The 18,624-nt window shown below is 35.2% G+C and overlaps 1 protein-coding gene across 1 annotated transcript in view; it reads right to left on the bottom strand.

Moving 5' to 3' along the window:
* STAG1 (STAG1 cohesin complex component) overlaps nucleotides 1–18,624 on the bottom strand; it is a 346,671-nt gene that overhangs the window by 28,456 nt on the left and 299,591 nt on the right. The window contains exons 23-24 of the mRNA XM_069473208.1: nucleotides 5,516–5,608; nucleotides 743–917 (exon numbers count right to left, since the gene is read on the bottom strand). Of these exons, the coding sequence (XP_069329309.1) occupies nucleotides 743–917; nucleotides 5,516–5,608 (268 nt within the window). The remainder of the gene's footprint in view (nucleotides 1–742; nucleotides 918–5,515; nucleotides 5,609–18,624) is intronic.

The raw sequence follows: 18,624 nt of genomic DNA, 5'->3' as shown, positions 1-18,624 counted from the left end.
CTAATAGCACCAAATATATCTGTGGATCGGACATGCTTTTTACATTATTTTAGAGAGCTTAATCATCTATTTGCAAATAACCTATTCTAAGTGACATTTATTTATAACTAATCATTAACAATTCAGTCTAATTTTGCTAACTTATTCTAGAGGCTAAGCACAATTTTGACTAGTGAGGTTTGATAATAGTCTTTCAGCATTTAATATCTTAGTTATATTTTGTTCATTTAAGTAATATACGATGACCACTGAGGAACAGAAAGGAAAGTGGATGCTTTCCCTTAAAAAAATTATGAACCTGGACATTCAATTAGAAACAACATCCGTCTTTCATATACGTTTGTACATGTGGGAAATGACAGATGTATACAATTATTCATTATAGGATAGTTTATAGTAGCTAAAGATTGGAAACTAGCCATGTCAAACAGTGTAAGGTGGATTATATAAATTATGCTACATCTACACAAAGAAATACTATGTAGCTGTTAGAAAATGACTGAGGAAGTTTGCTATATCATGATAGGAAAAAATCTTTGAGGTACAAAGTTAAAGGAGAGAGACTTCACTACGTACATTTTTATTCCTGTTGGTTTCTGAATTATATGAATATATTACTATTAACTTTTTTAAAAGAAAGAAATCTCAGTAAGTTTTAGGATTGAATTTGACTTTTTTCCCCTACTATCTTTTGGGGTTAGTAAAACAAAATCAATATTGATAAGATGGTAGCTACACATACCCATACTCTGGTTCTCCTCATCTTGGTCAATGAAAACATGATCCATTACGAAACTGAGGAGTTCAGACTGGAGTCCAGTATCTGGATTAAACACCAAAGGCTGAAGGCCCTCTCTGCCACCTGTCATTAATTGGTGGCTAAAAATCATCAAAAGATCACAGAGTAACATGAAAGCCTGGAATGCAAAGGGAATTCATCAAAAAAATATTGTTCATCAACAAAATATTGTACAAATAGAGATATAACAAATCAATGTTAATGACAACATACCAAATCAAAACAGTTCCATAGCAGTACCATAGTATAAATTTTAAGTATTTAAATTACAACTATGTGGTTTAAATTTCCAAACTTAATAAAACTACTTTTTCTCATTAAAAGCTTGTCATATTTAAGATTTTTTTCCCCTAAATTATAATCTTTTACCTGGCTATATTAACTCAAAAATAGCTGATTAGGATATTTTGACTTGAACTTTTAAAAATGAGTTTAGTTCAACCCTTAAAATACCAAATTGATATAACAGATTATGACAGAGGTTAGAAATGAATTATATACTGTTTAATCAAATAAATAGCATAAGTTTCAAGACACACTATAATTTGACAAATTATAATGCAGTAATATATATCTGTAAGCTACTATTTGGGATTCTTTTTAAAAAATCTAATATAAAAAAATTTCTAATACAGTCATGCGCCACATAATGACATTTTGGTCAATGATGGACTATGACAGTGGACCCATAAAATTATAATGGAACTTAAAAATTCCTATGGCCTGGTCACACAGTAGCTACGATGACCTCACAGTGCAATGTATAATTCACGTGTTTGTGGTGATGGTGTTGTAAACAAGTCTATTATACTGTCAGTCATATAAAAATATAACATATACAATTATGTGCAGTACATACTTGATAACATATGACTATGTTACTGGTTTATATATTTACTATACTATACTTTTTATCATTATTTTAGAGTGTACTCCTTCAATGTATTAAGAAAAAGTTAACCGTAAAAGCCACAGGCAGGTCCTTCAGGAGCTATTCCAGAAGAAGGCATTGTTATCATAGGAGATGACAGCTCCATGTATGTCACTGCCCCTGAAGACCTTTCAGTGGGACAGGATGTGGCCATGGAAGATGGTGATACTGATGATCCTGACCCTGCATAGGTCTAAAGTGTGTTTGTGTCTTAGTTTTCAACAAAAAAGTTTAAAAAAGTAAAAAAAAAAAATTTAAAAACAGGAAAAAGCTTATAGAATAAGGATATAAAGAAAAAACATTTTTGTACAGCTATACAATATGTTTAAGTGTTATATATAACAAGTGTCCAAGTTTAAAAAGTTTGTAAAGTTTAAAAGTTAAGTAAGCTGGCCGGGCGTGGTGGCTCACGCCTGTAATCCTAGCACTCTGGGAGGCCGAGGTGGGCGGATCGTTTGAGCTCAGGAGTTCGAGACCAGCCTGAGCAAGAGCGAGACCCCATCTCTACTAAAAATAGAAAGAAATTATATGGACAGCTAAAAATATATATAGAAAAAATTAGCCGGGCATGGTGGTGCATGCCTGTAGTCCCAGCTACTCGGGAGGCTGAGACAGGAGGATCCCTTGAGCTCAGGAGTTTGAGATTGCTGTGAGCTAGGCTGACGCCATGGCACTCACTCTAGCCTGGGCAACAGAGTGAGACTCTGTCTCAAAAAAAAAAAAAAAAAAAAAAAAAAAAGTTATAGTAAGCTAAGGTTAATGTACTATTGAAAATTTTTTTTTATAAATTTACTATAGCCTAAGTGTACAGTGTTTATAAAGTTTACAGGAATATACAGTAATGTCCTAGGCTTTTACATTCACTCATCACTTACTCATTTACCCAGATCAACTTCCAGTCCTGCAAGTTCCATTCATGATAATGTATAGGGCAGGTATACCATTTTTTATCTTTGATACTATATTTTTACTATACCTTTCCTGTGTTTAGACATATAAATACTCACCCAGGGATGGGGAACGGCCTTTTGACTGAATCCAAATTTTACAGAACAAATCCTTTCTGTGAAGTTTGGGTTTGGTTGAGGAGCCACACTTGGGGATCTGAAGGGCCACATATACCCTTGAGGCTGCTGGTTCCCCACTGCTGGAGGTGTATAGTAGGCTATACCATCTAGGTTTGTATAAGTACACTCTATGATGTTCACACAATGATGAAATCACCTACTGTTGCATTTCTCAGAAGGTATCCCTGTCGTTAAGCGATGCATGACCATAGTAGACCATTCATATAAAAACCAGTATCTAAAAGCCTCCCAACAAATTTAATCATATTATTGAACTTTCAACACATTTCATGAAAGATAAAGTAGTACAAGTATGTTGCCAAATTTGCTCTATTTAATAGATTGGGTGAAAGATTTTATTGTGGGTTAACAGAGGGCTTACATCTTAGAACAATCCACCTACCCCCCACCCAAACTTGATTTCTATGGAAAACACAATTTAGGCATTTATTTGGGGATGGTTGTATACCTGGCTGTCCAACTCCAGCAAGAATCATGGCAGTTCATGCCTTGACTGCACAATCATGAAATACATTAAAATATTTAGGAAGAGCCATTTGAAAAGAAGGGGGAGCATAAAGAGAATCTACAGGTATATTTTTTCACCAGGCCATAGTTTTGGACATCACCAAGCAGGTCTGATGCAGAAACAGTAGATTTTTTGGCTTAAATGGCCAGAGCTGGGTACTTCTAGACAGTAGGGGTGGGGTTCTGAAGATCTACAGCATAAAGTTTAGGAAATATAATCTCTGTTTCCACTTTATTTTTTTATTTTTATTTTTTTTTTTTTTGAGACAGAGTCTCACTCTGTTGCCCCGGCTAGAGTGAGTGCCGTGGCGTCAGCCTAGCTCACAGCAACCTCAAACTCCTGGGCTCAAGCGATCCTACTGCCTCAGCCTCCCGAGTAGCTGGGACTACAGGCATGCACCACCATGCCCGGCTAATTTTTTCTATATATATTTTTAGCTGTCCATATAATTTCTTTCTATTTTTAGTAGAGATGGGGTCTCGCTCTTGCTCAGGCTGGTCTCGAACTCCTGAGCTCAAACGATCCGCCCACCTCGGCCTCCCAGAGTGCTAGGATTACAGGCGTGAGCCACCGCGCCCGGCCTCTGTTTCCACTTTAAATGCTGATAACCCAACAAAGAAGAGACCTGTGACAACATATTTTTAAGAAGAAGAAATAACAAAGGACAAGTAATACTGTAGCTTTTAACTAGACTCTTTTTCTAGCCCAATATTAAAATAAGAAATAGGTGTATTCTGTTTTATACAAAAGTACTCCTTAATAGGACAATATAATTAAAGAAAAAAAATCACATCATGGAAACAGTACTTCCCTGGCCCACCGTGACCTTCTTTGGGATGTGCCCCTCCCTCTCTAAGGGGTAAGCAATCTGTTGGACCAATAGGCTATGCCTACCTGCTTACTAAACCATACTTCTACACCATTGTCCAAGTATAGGGGCTCAGGGATTCCTTGCCCTAACAACAGTCCTGATCCTCTTTTTAAGCCCTGCAAAGGCCTCTTCCCTAGGTATACTGCATCTCCAGTGTGCATACTTCTATGCCCCAGGGTAGTAAAGAGGGAGCTGTTTGGGTGGGTGGTATTGACAGACTTTCAATATGTGGGCTGAAGTATTCACATACATGTGTGAGCTTGACTGGTATGTGAAGGAGCTGAAGATTAGATAGTAAGAGGATAGGCCATAGTTCAGCTCCCTAGACTGTCAATGTTTTTGGTACAGAATTCTTAGGAGTCAAGCACTCTCAGTTTCAAGCTGGCCTTTCAGTTGGTAAGAGTATACTTGTCAAAAGACAGAATGTATTTTGTTTTGCTTTATTTAGAGACAGGGTCTTGCTCTGTCGCCCGGACTGGAGTGTAGTAGCCTGATCAAAGCTCACTGTAATCTTGAATTCCTGGGCTCAAGCGATTCTCCTGCCTCAGCCTCCTGACTAGCTGGACTACAGGTGTGTTCCATCACACCCGGCTAATGTTTTTTAAAAATTTTTTGTAGAGACGAGTCTCACTATGTTGCCCAGGCTGGTCTTGAACTCCTGGCCTCAAGCAGTCCTCCTGCTTCAGCCTCCCAAAGTGCTGGGATTACAGATGTGAGCTGCTGGGCCCGGCTGAATGTATTTTATATAACAAGTTGTCAGCTTGCTTTATGACATATTTACATCTACACTCTTGTCCCAGGTCCCATAAATGTTGGGAAGGGACATGTATGCTAAGAACTGCCATAAAAAATTATATTTTTACAAAAAATTTGTAAAAGATTACATTAGTGAAATTACTATTCACTAATGCTTTTGAGTTGTTTTTATTAAGAGCTATCGGCCGGGCGCAGTGGCTCACGCCTGTAATCCTAGCACCCTGGGAGGCCGAGGCGGGTGGATCGCTTGAGGTCAGGAGTTCGAGACCAGCCTGAGCAAGAGCGAGACCCCCGTCTCTACTAAAAAATAGAAAGACATTATATGGACAACTAAAAATCTATACAGAAAAAATTAGCCGGGCATAGTGGCGCATGCCTGTAGTCCCAGCTACTTGGGAGGCTGAGGCAGTAGGATCGCTTAAGCCCAGGAGTTTGAGGTTGCTGTGAGCTAGGCTGACGCCACGGCACTCACTCTAGCCTGGGCAACAAAGTGAGACTCTGTCTCAACAAAAAAAAAAAAAAAAAAAAAAAAAAAAAGAGCTATTAACTGATAATTTCTTACCTGTTCTTTCACTGGAGTATTAACATTAGATAGGCACTGTTGGCAAACAGCCAAAAAGGATTTCACTGTTTTCCTCAATACCAACAAATCCTCCTGTAAGACATTCAAATTTTCAAGCATGAGTTACAATATCCTAGACAACTGATCCATAGGAAATAATACACAGAAAATAGCCAAATTGGTTTATTGTCAAGGAAATTTGTAAAACCAAATTCGCTGTTGGGAACCAATTAGTATGGCCATTTCTTTATTATCTGTCCTAACAGAAGGGGCAGCAAAACTGACAATCTCAAACACTCAGTTCTGTTTAGCTATGGAATGCTTAGTATGATTGCTCCGAACAGATTTTCCTTTATAAATATGGTTTACTTAGGCTGACATTGATAAAAATAAATTAAGCAACAAATGTGTCCTGAACTTCTCCCATATATCTCAGCAGTCTACAAAACGTTAGGGGAAGAAAGATAAATTTAAGATAGGGTCCATGCCCTCAAAGAGTTAACATTCTAGCAGACAGACCGATTAGAGAGATTAAGTGTTCACATTTATTATGTTTACTCTAACTGTAGTAGATTGAGTTGAGTTAGAAGACCCTTTATAGGAAGATGGGCTTTAATCTAAGATTGGATAGATAAACAGGATTTAATTAGATGGCTAGATAATATCCCATATAGAACAACATTTACAAAATATAAAAGGAAATTTAAATTTATTGAGTACCTACAACGTGTCAGGCACTGGTTTAGGGCTTACATATAGATTTTAAGAAGTAGTCATTATTAGCAAGAGATTGAAACCAGGACTGTCTGATATTAGAACTCATATTCTTCTCACTAATGAATAAGATAAATGGAGATATCAGCATTTAAAATAGTAATGGAGAGTAATTACCTGAGCAAAGGCTGATGTACATAGAAACTACTTTGAAAAGTATTCTATTAAACTAAAATTCTTTAAGCAACTTTATTTTATACAAATGACAGCACTTAATTCCTTTTTGAGATCTTCATATCTCAAATAATACTTCAAAAATTACACACGTTTTCTTTTGCTAATGTAAGTGCAGTATTTGGAAGAAGACACGAGCTCATTTTGTGCAGAACAGTAAAAATGATACCCTCTTGAGAACCTTTAATGTTTTGCAGATGAACATCTATCCAATAATCAAACATCAACAGTCCTTGAACTTCTTTAAACATTCACAATGCATTGAGGGAAACAGAGGTGGGAACAGGCAACTGCAATATAGTGTAAGGAGTGCTATGGTGGGAGAGAGCATGAACCCTATGTTGGAAAATCTAACTAAAAGTCAAAAGTAGTCATGGAAGGGTTCCCAAATATAACATGCAAGCTGAGTTCTGAAGGACAAAAATTATCTAGCTATAAAAAAGGGTATTCCAGATAGGGCTCAGATGTTCAAAAGCTTGGAGGTGCTTTTGAGGAACTGTTAATTTATTACAGCTAGGGTATAAATAGGGGAAAGAGTAACAAGAAAAAGCTAAAGAGGAAAATAGGATCCATTTCCACTTCCATGGAAGACCATTTAAAATGCCATGTTACATCAATTGGATATTATGCTGATGGCAATAAGGAACTACTAAAGAAGAAGTTTACCATGGGAGTGCTAACATATTGTGTAAAAGAATCATACTGTAAACACAATAGAGAATGATGTGAAATAGGCCATTTAAGAGTAGATACAATCTTTTGTTGAGAGTTTATTATGTACCAAGTACTGTGTTCTAAGGATCAAAAATTTAAATCTCACAATCACCCTATGAAGTCAGTGGGAATACTCCTATTTTACAGACAAGGAAACTGGTATTCAGAGCACCCACAGATTCTAAGTGACAGAGTAAGGATCCAAACCTAGGGCTGTATGACTCTAAAGTTCATGTTCTGAATCATTATCCTGTATTTTCTTACATATTAACAAAGGCCATAGGAATAATATAGAATGAGGGCCTAAAAATAAAATGTTAGCAGTAAAGATGTGAACAGATGTAGGATAAATTAAAGCAGTAAAATGGATAGAATTTAGGGAGTAATTGAGGTAGAGGCTGTTGATTACTCCTAAATTTCTAGGTAGTCAGTCACCTCTTAGCTGTATTGTGGTACAAGTCACCAAAATAAGAAACAGGAACAAATGCAGTTAGCAGTAGTTCAGTTTTAGAGACAATGATTTTGAGATCCTTAAAAGATATCCTGGAGATGTCTAGTAGGCAGTTGGATGTATGAGTTCAAAGCCTAGGGAAAGAATCTGAACAAGAATAAAGATTTGCGAGTCTTCAGCATTTAGATGGCAACAGGTGATGAAAAGTGGATGAAACTGCTCAAGGAGAATATGTAGAAAAAGGTGACAAGTATCCCGCGGAACACCAAAATTTAAAAGAGGAATGACAAAGAATAGCTTATGAAGAAGTCTAAGAAATGATCTGAGGAATAGGAATAAAACCAGGAGAATATGGCATCCAGAGGTAAGAAAACACTTAAAATGAATAGAGTAACTAATAATGACAAGTGCTACAGAGAGATATGACAGGTAAGGATTAGAAAGTGCCCCAGGGATAAAGTAATTATGAAGCTGTGGGTGGCCTTGGTGAGAGCACTATCAATGCAGTTATGAGTCCTAAAGTTAAGACTGTAGTGTGTTGAAAGGAAAGTAAGAAGTCAACCCTTTCAAAAAAGTAGAGTCAGAGAAAAATAAGATGACTACTGGAGAAATCTTTTGAGGTTGAGGAAGGATTTTTTTGTCATTGTTCATCTTTTTAATACAAAAGATTTGAGAATGTTTGCTGAATGACTGAAAGAATAAAAAACATACAATGCTATTAACTAGCTATGTTATCTGAGAGAAATTATTTTACATCTCAGGATTAAAGATTCTTAAAATCTATAAAGAAGAGGGTTGAACTAGGTATTCTGGGGTTCTGTACCATTCTGTGATTGTGCTGAATTGACTCCAGGGAATTCAAATGAGACCAGGTAGCTGCAAATTGGTAAACCTCCTAGTATTCAAAGGATGAAAGTTTACTGTTCCATCACTAGTATCTAGAATAGTGCTTGGCATATAGCAGGTGTTTTTAACACATTAACTGCCATGTGAGTTGTATTTAACTCATGCTAGTTTTGAGCCCAAGGCCTCATGAAGCAAAACCTGGGCAAAACCCTGCGGTTGGTTTGTGAAAATCTTATTTGTTGCTGTTTTTATTGTTGCAATTAATATTGACATTTAATTCTAAAAAAGTGGACTAAATGAATAGAAGTCAATAAATTTCATTTTTCTATTTATGTTTACCTTTAAATTACACTTAAGCCTGACAAGAAAAACATTTTACCCTTCTGAACTATTTTTCAAGTTTTCACATGATTTATTTCCAAGTTTTTACTTTTTTAATGAAAAAAACACAGGAAAAAACCAACAAATTTTTCATTAGATTAGAAAGGATCATTTTGTTTTACAAGTTTTTATTCTATTTTCGTAATAAAACACTGTGGCCCCAAGGAAAAAATTTTTTTCCTAGTGTGGTAGTCAATGTGTTAATATTTACTGAATGAAATATCAGTATACTTAAAATGGGATGATACTACAATCCTAGGGGTAACTGTGTTCATTCCATCAAACAATAAATAATTATTGTTTTTAAAAAGATGATGCAGGGAGGTATTAATGCTCTTTTATTCCCTTAGATTTCTTGATTAGTATGTAAGGAAGTCATCTAGAGAATCAGCTATCTTTGGAGTTGGAGGCAAGAGATTCCTTTGAAAGTAAATCATAAAGCAAATGTGTATTATGTAAAATGATTACTTTCCAATACATTTGAAGAATTGTAAATTTAATATCACAAAGCAATCTACTGATGGACTTAACTAGTAGTAGTACTTTAAGAAGAAACTGGAAATGTGAAGCAACCAAGGAAACAGAAGTCAAAGCCGCCTTTAGCAATAAAATTTGGCCTAGAATTGGATGCAACCTTAATATTATTTGAGTGCCCAAGAAGGTTAATTTAATTGTAACTAGTTACATTCCCCTGAGAGAATTATAGATGTAGGTAAATAGGCACAGATGTTGTATGCTTAACAGAGTTAGCTAATCTCATATAGTATTATCCTTTTGAACAGTTGGGAACAGAATTTAGGTTCTTGAGCATTTCAGAACTCAGTGCTTTTTATTTATCCCACTTCATGATGTTGGCATTTTACTACATTTCTTTTGATTTACATAGCTGGAATTCTGATTTCCAAGACTATGATTTTGCTCAACTTGAGGCAGGTTGCCATTACTGGGTTATTCTATAGTAACTATCTCTAGAAATTTTCAGGGCATTAAATCATGATTTTAAGAAGTTCAGGATTTGCCTTTTTAGAACTCCAGTATTAAGATAACAAGTCTTAGAGTGGGCTTTACTCTTAATGCCCCTTGAAGAACAACAGTAGATGATATTCTAAAGAAAAAGAAAAAAATAAGAAAAAAGAAATATAAAAAGATTCTGAACATGGCAAATAACAAGAGCTTGTTCTGAATAGCAAAATAGCACATTTAACTTGGAAATACTTTAAAATATAAATCATTGGTTGTTTTTTAATTTGAAAAAACTTTGTTAACATTTCTCATATTCTGGATATCTTCACCTCTCTCCTGTTAAAATTGTAATTCATTGTGAAAAAAATTAAATCTGTTTAACTTACATTGAATAAATAAGAGCACTTATACGTAGTGTTTCATTTTTTTCTGGGCCAGAATGCAATAATAATAAAAGTTAACATTTACTGGCACTTACTATGTGGCAGGCATTAATCTGTATTTCACAGATTAACAACTAATCCTCACAATTTTGATGATTATTGATATTATCACCCCCATTTTACATATGAAGAAACAGGAACAGAGATGTTAAGTGCCAGGCCCAAAGACACACAGCTAGAAGTGGCAGAGTAAATTATCCAAAGCAATCTGCCTCCAGACTATGCTCTTAACCATTTTGTTATAATGACTCTTTATTATATCAAGATTAATATGCGGGGACTTGCAGATAGGCAGCAATACGGAAGTAAGAAATTTGAAACTTGGAATACTAAAAAATATATGTATATATCTAAAATATATATCATATATATACACACATAGTGCCAGTAAACCCAATAGGCACTGAAACAGAATAATCCAAGAACAAGATACACTGATTATAAAGACTGTAATTTTTTTTTTATTTAAGCATATTATGGGGGTACAAAGGTTTAGGTTATGTATATTGCCCTAGCCGCCCCCCCCCCCGCCAAAAGACTGTAATTTTAAGAAACTAAAACACAATGGAGTTTTATTTAAATAAATTCCCTTTCTAGCTAGAGGAGAAGACCTGGATTATAGGGGTGGGAACCGAAGGTAAAGAGTGAAGAGGGGAGTAAACTATCTTATTTTATCTTCTTTCTCTTAGTCCATATAAACTGTATATGGCACTTATATTGGTGCTGCCTTTCAAATTTTTTTTTCCTAAACGAAACCAATATTTTATTTTATTTTCAGAAAGCAACTTGGCATCAAAAGCACTTTTTCTTACAGTAGCTGTGTAAAGGAATTTAGTTCGGTCAGGCAATAAGATCATACTGAGATTTAAATTATGATATCCTAGTTATATTTTTCATTTTGCAAGTGGCTACATTAGCCTGACTAAGGTTTTTTGCTTCCTGATAGAGGTAGTGAAACCAAGAATTAGAAGACTGAAACCTTCTTATGTCCAAATATAAAAGGGCAAAATAGTTTCAACTTATCAGCAATCTATTGACAAAGACAAGAGGAGAAATCTCTTCCGATGAATTAAGATGATGTTTTTAAACTACACTCTGATCAGCAAGATCTCCGTAACAAAGAACCCCAAATAAGGAAGGCACAATTAAGATGGTGAATTTATCATATAAGTTGTAGTAGAAAGAAACTTTCCTAAAGGCACAAAGGCTCACATTTGACATCTTAGGAAGAAAAAAAAGATCTTAAATGTAGACTGTCCCACAACAGCCAACTATCTCAATATTATAGCCAGTGAGGAAAGGTAAAGGTAAGAGTTAATTCCTAGACACACATACATACAGATTTTAAATGGATGATTTCTTTTTATTTTGTGTCACAATTTTATGTGACTAGTGGAAGACCAAATTTAGTCATCTTTTTACCCACAGCTATAAAATATCATTAAGCCAAAAAATGAAGCCACAGAAAAACTAGTAAACACATAAAACTAGTTCAGTATTATCTGACAAACATACATTTTTGGAATAAAAAGGAGTAAAACAAAGAGCTAGCCCAGATCAAAGATCTCAGAATATGAAAATAAAGCCTGCTAAGAATTTTTCAAAAAATTTTTATGATGAAAAACAGTTACAAAACTAAACTTCTACTTACCCATAATAGGCAAATAGAGTTTTCTAACTCACAAAGTCTGGTAAACAAGACCAAGGGGTTACTTTATTAGGCCAGGGGTTGGAAACTTTTTGTGTTAAGGATCAGATAGTAAATATTTTAGGCTTTGCAAGCCATAATCTGTATCCCAACTACTTAACTCTTCCATTGTAGCATGAAAGCAGCCAGAGACAGTATATAAAGGAATGAGCATGGCTGTGTTCGAATAAAACTTTATTTATAAAAACAGATGTATGGTCAGATTTGGCCTGTGGACTACAGTTTGCTAAGCTTGTACTGGACTATAAAAGCTCTTTGGAGACAAACTGTGTCATGTTTCTTAGTACCTAGCAAAGTAACCAATATATAACAAGGCTCATTAGATTATTTTTAACCTGAACTGTCATTTATCCACATTACATATAAAATCGAGAGAACTCAATTCATTCACTTGGAACAAGTGACAAACAGAACAAGACCGAAAAGATCCTACCATTGTGGTGAGGTAAACCTTATGCTACATCTCTGAAACTGCTTTCTTATATGAGTAATCACTACTAGTATCTTTCTCGGGAGAGACGGGGGGAAAGTGTACAACTTTTGTGAATATACAATAAAACAACTATTGCATATTTAAACCCCAAATGTAATACCTAGTTTTCAGTGTTGTTGCTGTTCTTGGCGATCTGAATCCCCACCTGCTGACTCCTGCCATTGCCTCAAAGGCTAATCCACTTATGATCCAGGAACCCTTAAGCTGCCTACTGTAGTTCCAAAGGATCTTCTGATTTCTCTTTCCTGCAGTGTACAAGGATGAAGGAAGCTAAAGAAGGAGTCAGAGGAACAGGGGAAAAGTAGTGACTGTTAGGACCAAAGTGAGAGACTTGATTCCCAAATTAACCCAAATATTTAGATGGAGGACAAAATCTACCATGTGTTTCTCAAACCTACACTAGCTATTGAGCATGTTTATATACACCCATAGCCTCAGACAATAGTTCATTTAGTATCAACTCTTGGTTTTGGTGGGGGAGAGGATAGCAAAGCAAAGACTAGGACTGAAATTTAATGCCAATAAAACAACATCTATTGGTAATTGAAACACTTCTTTCAACTTAATCTTCTCAACAAACCTATCCAAAAGTATCATTCTCACTGTATACATGAGGAAACTGTAGCTCAAACTGAAGTAACTTGCTTATTTTGCCATGGGTGGTTAAGACGTGGAGCCAAAATTCAAACTCAGGTTTAACTTGAAATAACATGCTCTAACACAAAAAATGCTGGAAACAGAAAAACTGGGAGCTTCCTATATAGATAAATTGAGTCATCAACAAGAAGTTCTTTAACAAACGCCTAGTAATTGTTACTACTAGGAAAAAAACAGTTTCAAAATAAAAAACCTACTATCGTAGGAAGGAAAATGCATTACTATGTCACTCAGGAGATATTAAGTAGGATAAGTTACCTATTTTGTTTTTATCCAAATAAATGGCCTGACAGGAAAGTAAACTTTTTAATCATGAATTTTGGTGGAATGAATCTCCAATCTCTGTACTAAAAAGTGGTGAGTGTTATGTTTTGTCTAAACATTTTTAATATTGCTTTAGGCCTCTGATAAGCTCAGTTAAAACACATTTTTACATTGTAATATTGTTATTTAGAATAGAATCAATAGATCTTTTCAGTTTTGGCTCACTACTTGGATCATGAAATATTAAATATCTTAAGGAGTTTGGGAATTGGTAAACTAGGTGCTTTAAAGGTTGTCTCTTTGTAGGTAAAAATAGCATCCATGTGAAGGCCTGTGAAGCTGAGGAAGCCTTGTTATCCTTTAAGGGGGAATTCCCTACCAGAAAGCAAGCTCCTATACATGGGAGGCCCAAGAAATAAACATTTGCAAACACAACACGGCATTCTTAATGGAATGCTGAAACCATAACTTGAGAATTCTTTTCTAAGTTGAAGATATTTACTTCTGGTTTCCAGAGGATTTTAAATGCTGGGGTTGAATAAAAATTTGGAGTTCAGACTTTGGTATGAGCAGTCACCTACTTCTGTATTCCAGATTTTTAAAAAAGAACATTGAGAGAGCTGAATAAGAAATGGATATTAAATAAAACCTGGATGTTTCTCCCCTAACTTTTCTAGACCAGCCAATCAAGCACTTGTGATTAGACATAATATTAACAGGAACACACCTTTTAAAGAACAACTCTGGAATCATGGAACAACTAAAAAGAAAGGCTTAGAAGTAACTAGATAGTTAATGAGGATAAAATTCTCAAGAAATGAAAAGAGGAGGGGAAAAGATTCTCTAAGAAAAGAAGTAACGTAAAATGGTAACATGCTATTAAAAATTTGTTCCTACAGGGTAACTATCATTTCTAACCCTTACCCCCCTCCCTCCTCTCAAAGCAGTTAACTCTACAGATGGAGAGGTGCTATCTATATTTTGTTATTACAGGAATTCTGGGTGAGGACCTGAGTGAGCTATCTCTTTGTTGTTCACTGCTACTCTGAAGAGTGGATAGGGAAGAGGAAAGAAAGAGGTACAGAAAGTAGCCTGCAGATTTTTATGTATGTGAGCCTATTTCTAGTACATTTGTAGCAATGTATGTTTGTGGGAAGAATAGCAAGGTTAAACGTATTTCGGCCAAGCCCCTTGGCCACAATCTCTCCCAATTTCATCTTTACTCCTCCTTTCTCCAGTATGTTTGGAGGTCAACACATTAGAATTTGCAGAGGAGAACCTTTAGTTAAGATGGTAATGGAGGAACAAATTTTGCAAATTTTAAACACCTCAATAATAATTTGACTTGTAGCTACCTAGAGAACATTGACTTTCTCTGACTTAAAGTGTTAGGAAGAGGGCCAGGGTCCAGAAGGGTCTGCCCCAGGCTCCCCGTATTGCAATCTAGAACAGAAACATACAGGGTAAGGCAAAGGGTAGCACAAATCTAAGACCATAGAAAGCAGGACAGCTCCTCCTAGGAGAAAAAAAAAAAAATTGAGGATAAATTCAAGATCCCCAGGCCAAAAAAGGCAATGGGGGCAATATTTTAGCCCTAACTCTTATTTACCTGGCTCTTTAAATGTCTTTGTGTATGTCCAGAAGGAGCTGAAGGAAGAAGGATGTTTTCTGCTACAGAGAAGAGAAACTGAAGGCTGCTTCTACAGGACCAGCACTAGGGGGCACCGGAGCAAAGTATACTGAGCATGACCTGTGAGACTGCCAAAGAGCTTCAACTCTGGAAACTAGGGGAACAGAGGAAATACCCATTGGTGAAACCCAGTGCACTTCCATTTCAAATAAATATCTAAGCCTATTCTTGATATAGTCTTCTCATATACTTCATTTTATAAAAGTGTTTACTGTTGAGTTAAATTATAAATTGAATTTAAACCTGAAATCTAAGTACCATTCATAATGTCCTGAATGACAGTGTTCTTGACAAGAGAAAGGAAAAATAAATTTTAGAAAGTACTCCCTAAAAAGCAATTTGGCAGTATGTATCAAGAACCTTAAACGTATGCACTATCATTGACTCAGCAATTTCATTTCTAAGAATGTAATACAAGATGAAAAGACGAAAAACACAAAACAAGCTTTTGTACCAGAATGCCCATCATAGCATTAATTTTATTAGCAAAAATGTTTAAAACTAAATATCCAAGAGAGGAAAGTGGTAAAATAAACTATGGTATAGTTACATAATGGATTAGGCATACATTAAAAATATTCTCTATAAACATTTCTTAATAACTGAAGGAAATGTTATATTAGTTGAAGAGAAGATGTAATACACAAAAATATTAACAGTGGTTATCCACAGATGGTAAGATTTGAGAGTTTTATTTTGTTTATATTTTTCTATTTTTTCTTTTACAATGAGCATGTACCCAAGAGAGCTCAAATTTATGAAAACCACTCTACCTTATATTTTACACAAAAATAAGCATAATTTATTAATTTAAAATGTAAATGACCCTGCAGAGATTTAAATGAGTTTCTGTAAATATATTAATGACTAGAAAAAAACATACAGATGGTGATCAACTGGCTTTCTCCATCACTAGCTAAATGATCCACTCCATCTTAACATTTTCTCAACAAAATAAAACTTCATGTAATAGACTTTCAGGTTGTTTCTAAATGACCAACATTACAAATGTTAAAAATAACATTTACAAATATCCCAATATCTACTGTATTATATTTAAATTTTAGGAAAAAAATTAAAGCAGAAAAAGAAGATGGAGTTTTATGTGCAGAAGTCCTCTCCATACTTTAAAATTAACCCACTGGCATTACAAACAGTCATTTAAAATCACAGTAACTCCTCATCTAAACACCCTTAGACATACAGAATGATGACAGAAATCTAGCTGTGTGATATAACTGCCCTATACCCAACTGATTAACAGATACTGCTAGTTTTTGTTCAATAAGGAGTCAACCACAGAACATTTGTTTAAAAAAAAAAAAAAAACAACTAATGAGGGCCAGGTGCAGTGGCTCACGCCTGTAATCCCAGTACTTTGGGAGGCTGAGGCAGGAGGATTGCCTGAGGCCATGAGTTCGAGAACAGCCTGGGTAACACATCAAGACTTTGTCTCTACAAAAATTAAAAAAAATTAGCCAGGCTTGGTAGAATGCACCTGTAGTCCCATCTACTTGAGAGGCTGAGGCAGAAGGATTGCTTAAGTCCAAGAGTTTGAGGTTATAGTGAGTTATGACTGGGCAATTGTATTCCAGCCAACCTGGGCAACAATGCCAGACCCTGTTTCTAAAAAACTCAAAAAACTAACAAAAAACCCACTACAATAAAATCCTCTTGAACTAGTATTAAAAGCTTAATAATACAAGAATTTAAAGAGCACTAACAGAAAGACCACTAGACTGAGATTCAAAACACTAGTTCTATAAGTCTGATTTTAGGCAAGTCCGAATCTCTGAAAGACTCAGATTTCTTACATATCAAGTGGGATTATGACAATAACCACTTTATGGGATTATTATGAAGATTTAATTAAATTAGAGCCTTTATGTTTATGTGATTTTTAAAATGTAAAATATCAATAAGGTAATTATAACAACAATGTCCCCTTCTGGGCCTCATCTAAAATAAACAGGTTTCATCAAATGACTTCCAAATCCCCTTATACTTCTAATATCACATTTATAAGCAACAGAATATGTTGCTACAGCAAATAAGACACAGGATACATTAAGCATTTTTCTAGTATTCAGTCCAGCGAAACAACTCTCTGAGTTATATGCGATAAATCAAAACTGAGAACAGTATGGAGAATCAAGACATTTTTGTTCTTAACAGTTTTTAAAAATTATTTTATGTGATAAAATAATCATTGTTAAGCAACATTAACAACAAAACAATTCCTCAGTGTCAAAAAGTATAAAGTAAATCTCTCTCATCCTTATGTCTGACCCCAAAGAAATTCTATTTCCTAGAGATAACCATATTAAGACTTGTGTATCTATCAAGACAGCTTCAGTATGGCAGTTATTAGCATAGACTGCAGAATTTTAGACCTAAAAATGATTGGCCCAATATAACTTTCAATTTTACAAATAAGTAACTCAAGACAAAGATAGGTTACTTTTTACATGTTACCAATATCCAGAAAGCACCTTACAATTCATAAAATGCTTTGACATAAATTATCTACATTAAGATTATTTACATGACTTGCCTCAAGGTTATACAAGTTAATGATAAGACTGGAACTACAGTTAGGAAATTGCCATCTTATCAAATGACATGCTAATACCATAAATTATATTTGTACGAAGCTTATGTACGCGGCTTTTAAATTCTCAAAGATATCCTACATCATACAAGGGAACAGAAAGTTTGATAATTCCTAATCTAGTAATTATTATAAGTTATTGTTTTAAAAGGAGGAATCTTGGCAATAAAAGATTAATTTTTAAAGTATGCATATGTCTTGAGACGTCAAGCTTTTCAAGATTGTCATTTAGAGAACCACTTTTTTTTTTAATTAAAAAAATTTTTTAGAGACAGAGTCTTGCTTTGTCACCCAGGCTGGAGTGTAGTGATGAGATCATAGCTCACTGCAGCCTCAAATCTCTGGGCTCAAGTGATCCTCTTGCCTCAGCCTCCTGAGTAGCTGGGACTATAGGTGTATGCCACCAAGTCCAGCTAATCTATTTTTATATTTTTATAGAGACGGGATCTCGATATGTTGCCCAGGCTGATCTTGAACTCCTGGCCTCAGATCATCCTGCCTCAGCCTCCCAAAGTGCTGGGATTACAGCCATGAGCCACCATGCCCAGCTGAGAACCACTTTTAAATTACAATACAAGTGATACACAATGATTACTGAATACACTTAGGGTTAAATTTTTAAAACACTACCAACAACTTCAAAGTGAGAAGAAGTAAATCAAGAGACACCTAAGTAAGGAAAATTTCACATAGATATAAATGAACACAAAACTACAAAAGGAAAGCAACTGAATAAAAAGTCCGTGCTGGTCACAAAATCTGCATTGCTGACAATGAAATATGTAGTATGACTGATGACAAAAATAAAGCCATCTTTTATTCGGGCAATGTGTCAGACAAAAATTAAACAGAAAGGCAATAAATTTCAAAATAATTCTGCTGTAATGGGATTAAGAGAAAAAGTAGGTTTCAGATTAGAGATTTTCACTCCAATTATGGA

The sequence above is a fragment of the Eulemur rufifrons genome, chromosome 7 (assembly GCF_041146395.1).
Source record: "Eulemur rufifrons isolate Redbay chromosome 7, OSU_ERuf_1, whole genome shotgun sequence".
NCBI classification, from domain to species: domain Eukaryota; kingdom Metazoa; phylum Chordata; class Mammalia; order Primates; family Lemuridae; genus Eulemur; species Eulemur rufifrons.
Note: the sequence above shows the minus strand (reverse complement) of the source record. Positions and strands in the feature narration are given on the sequence as shown.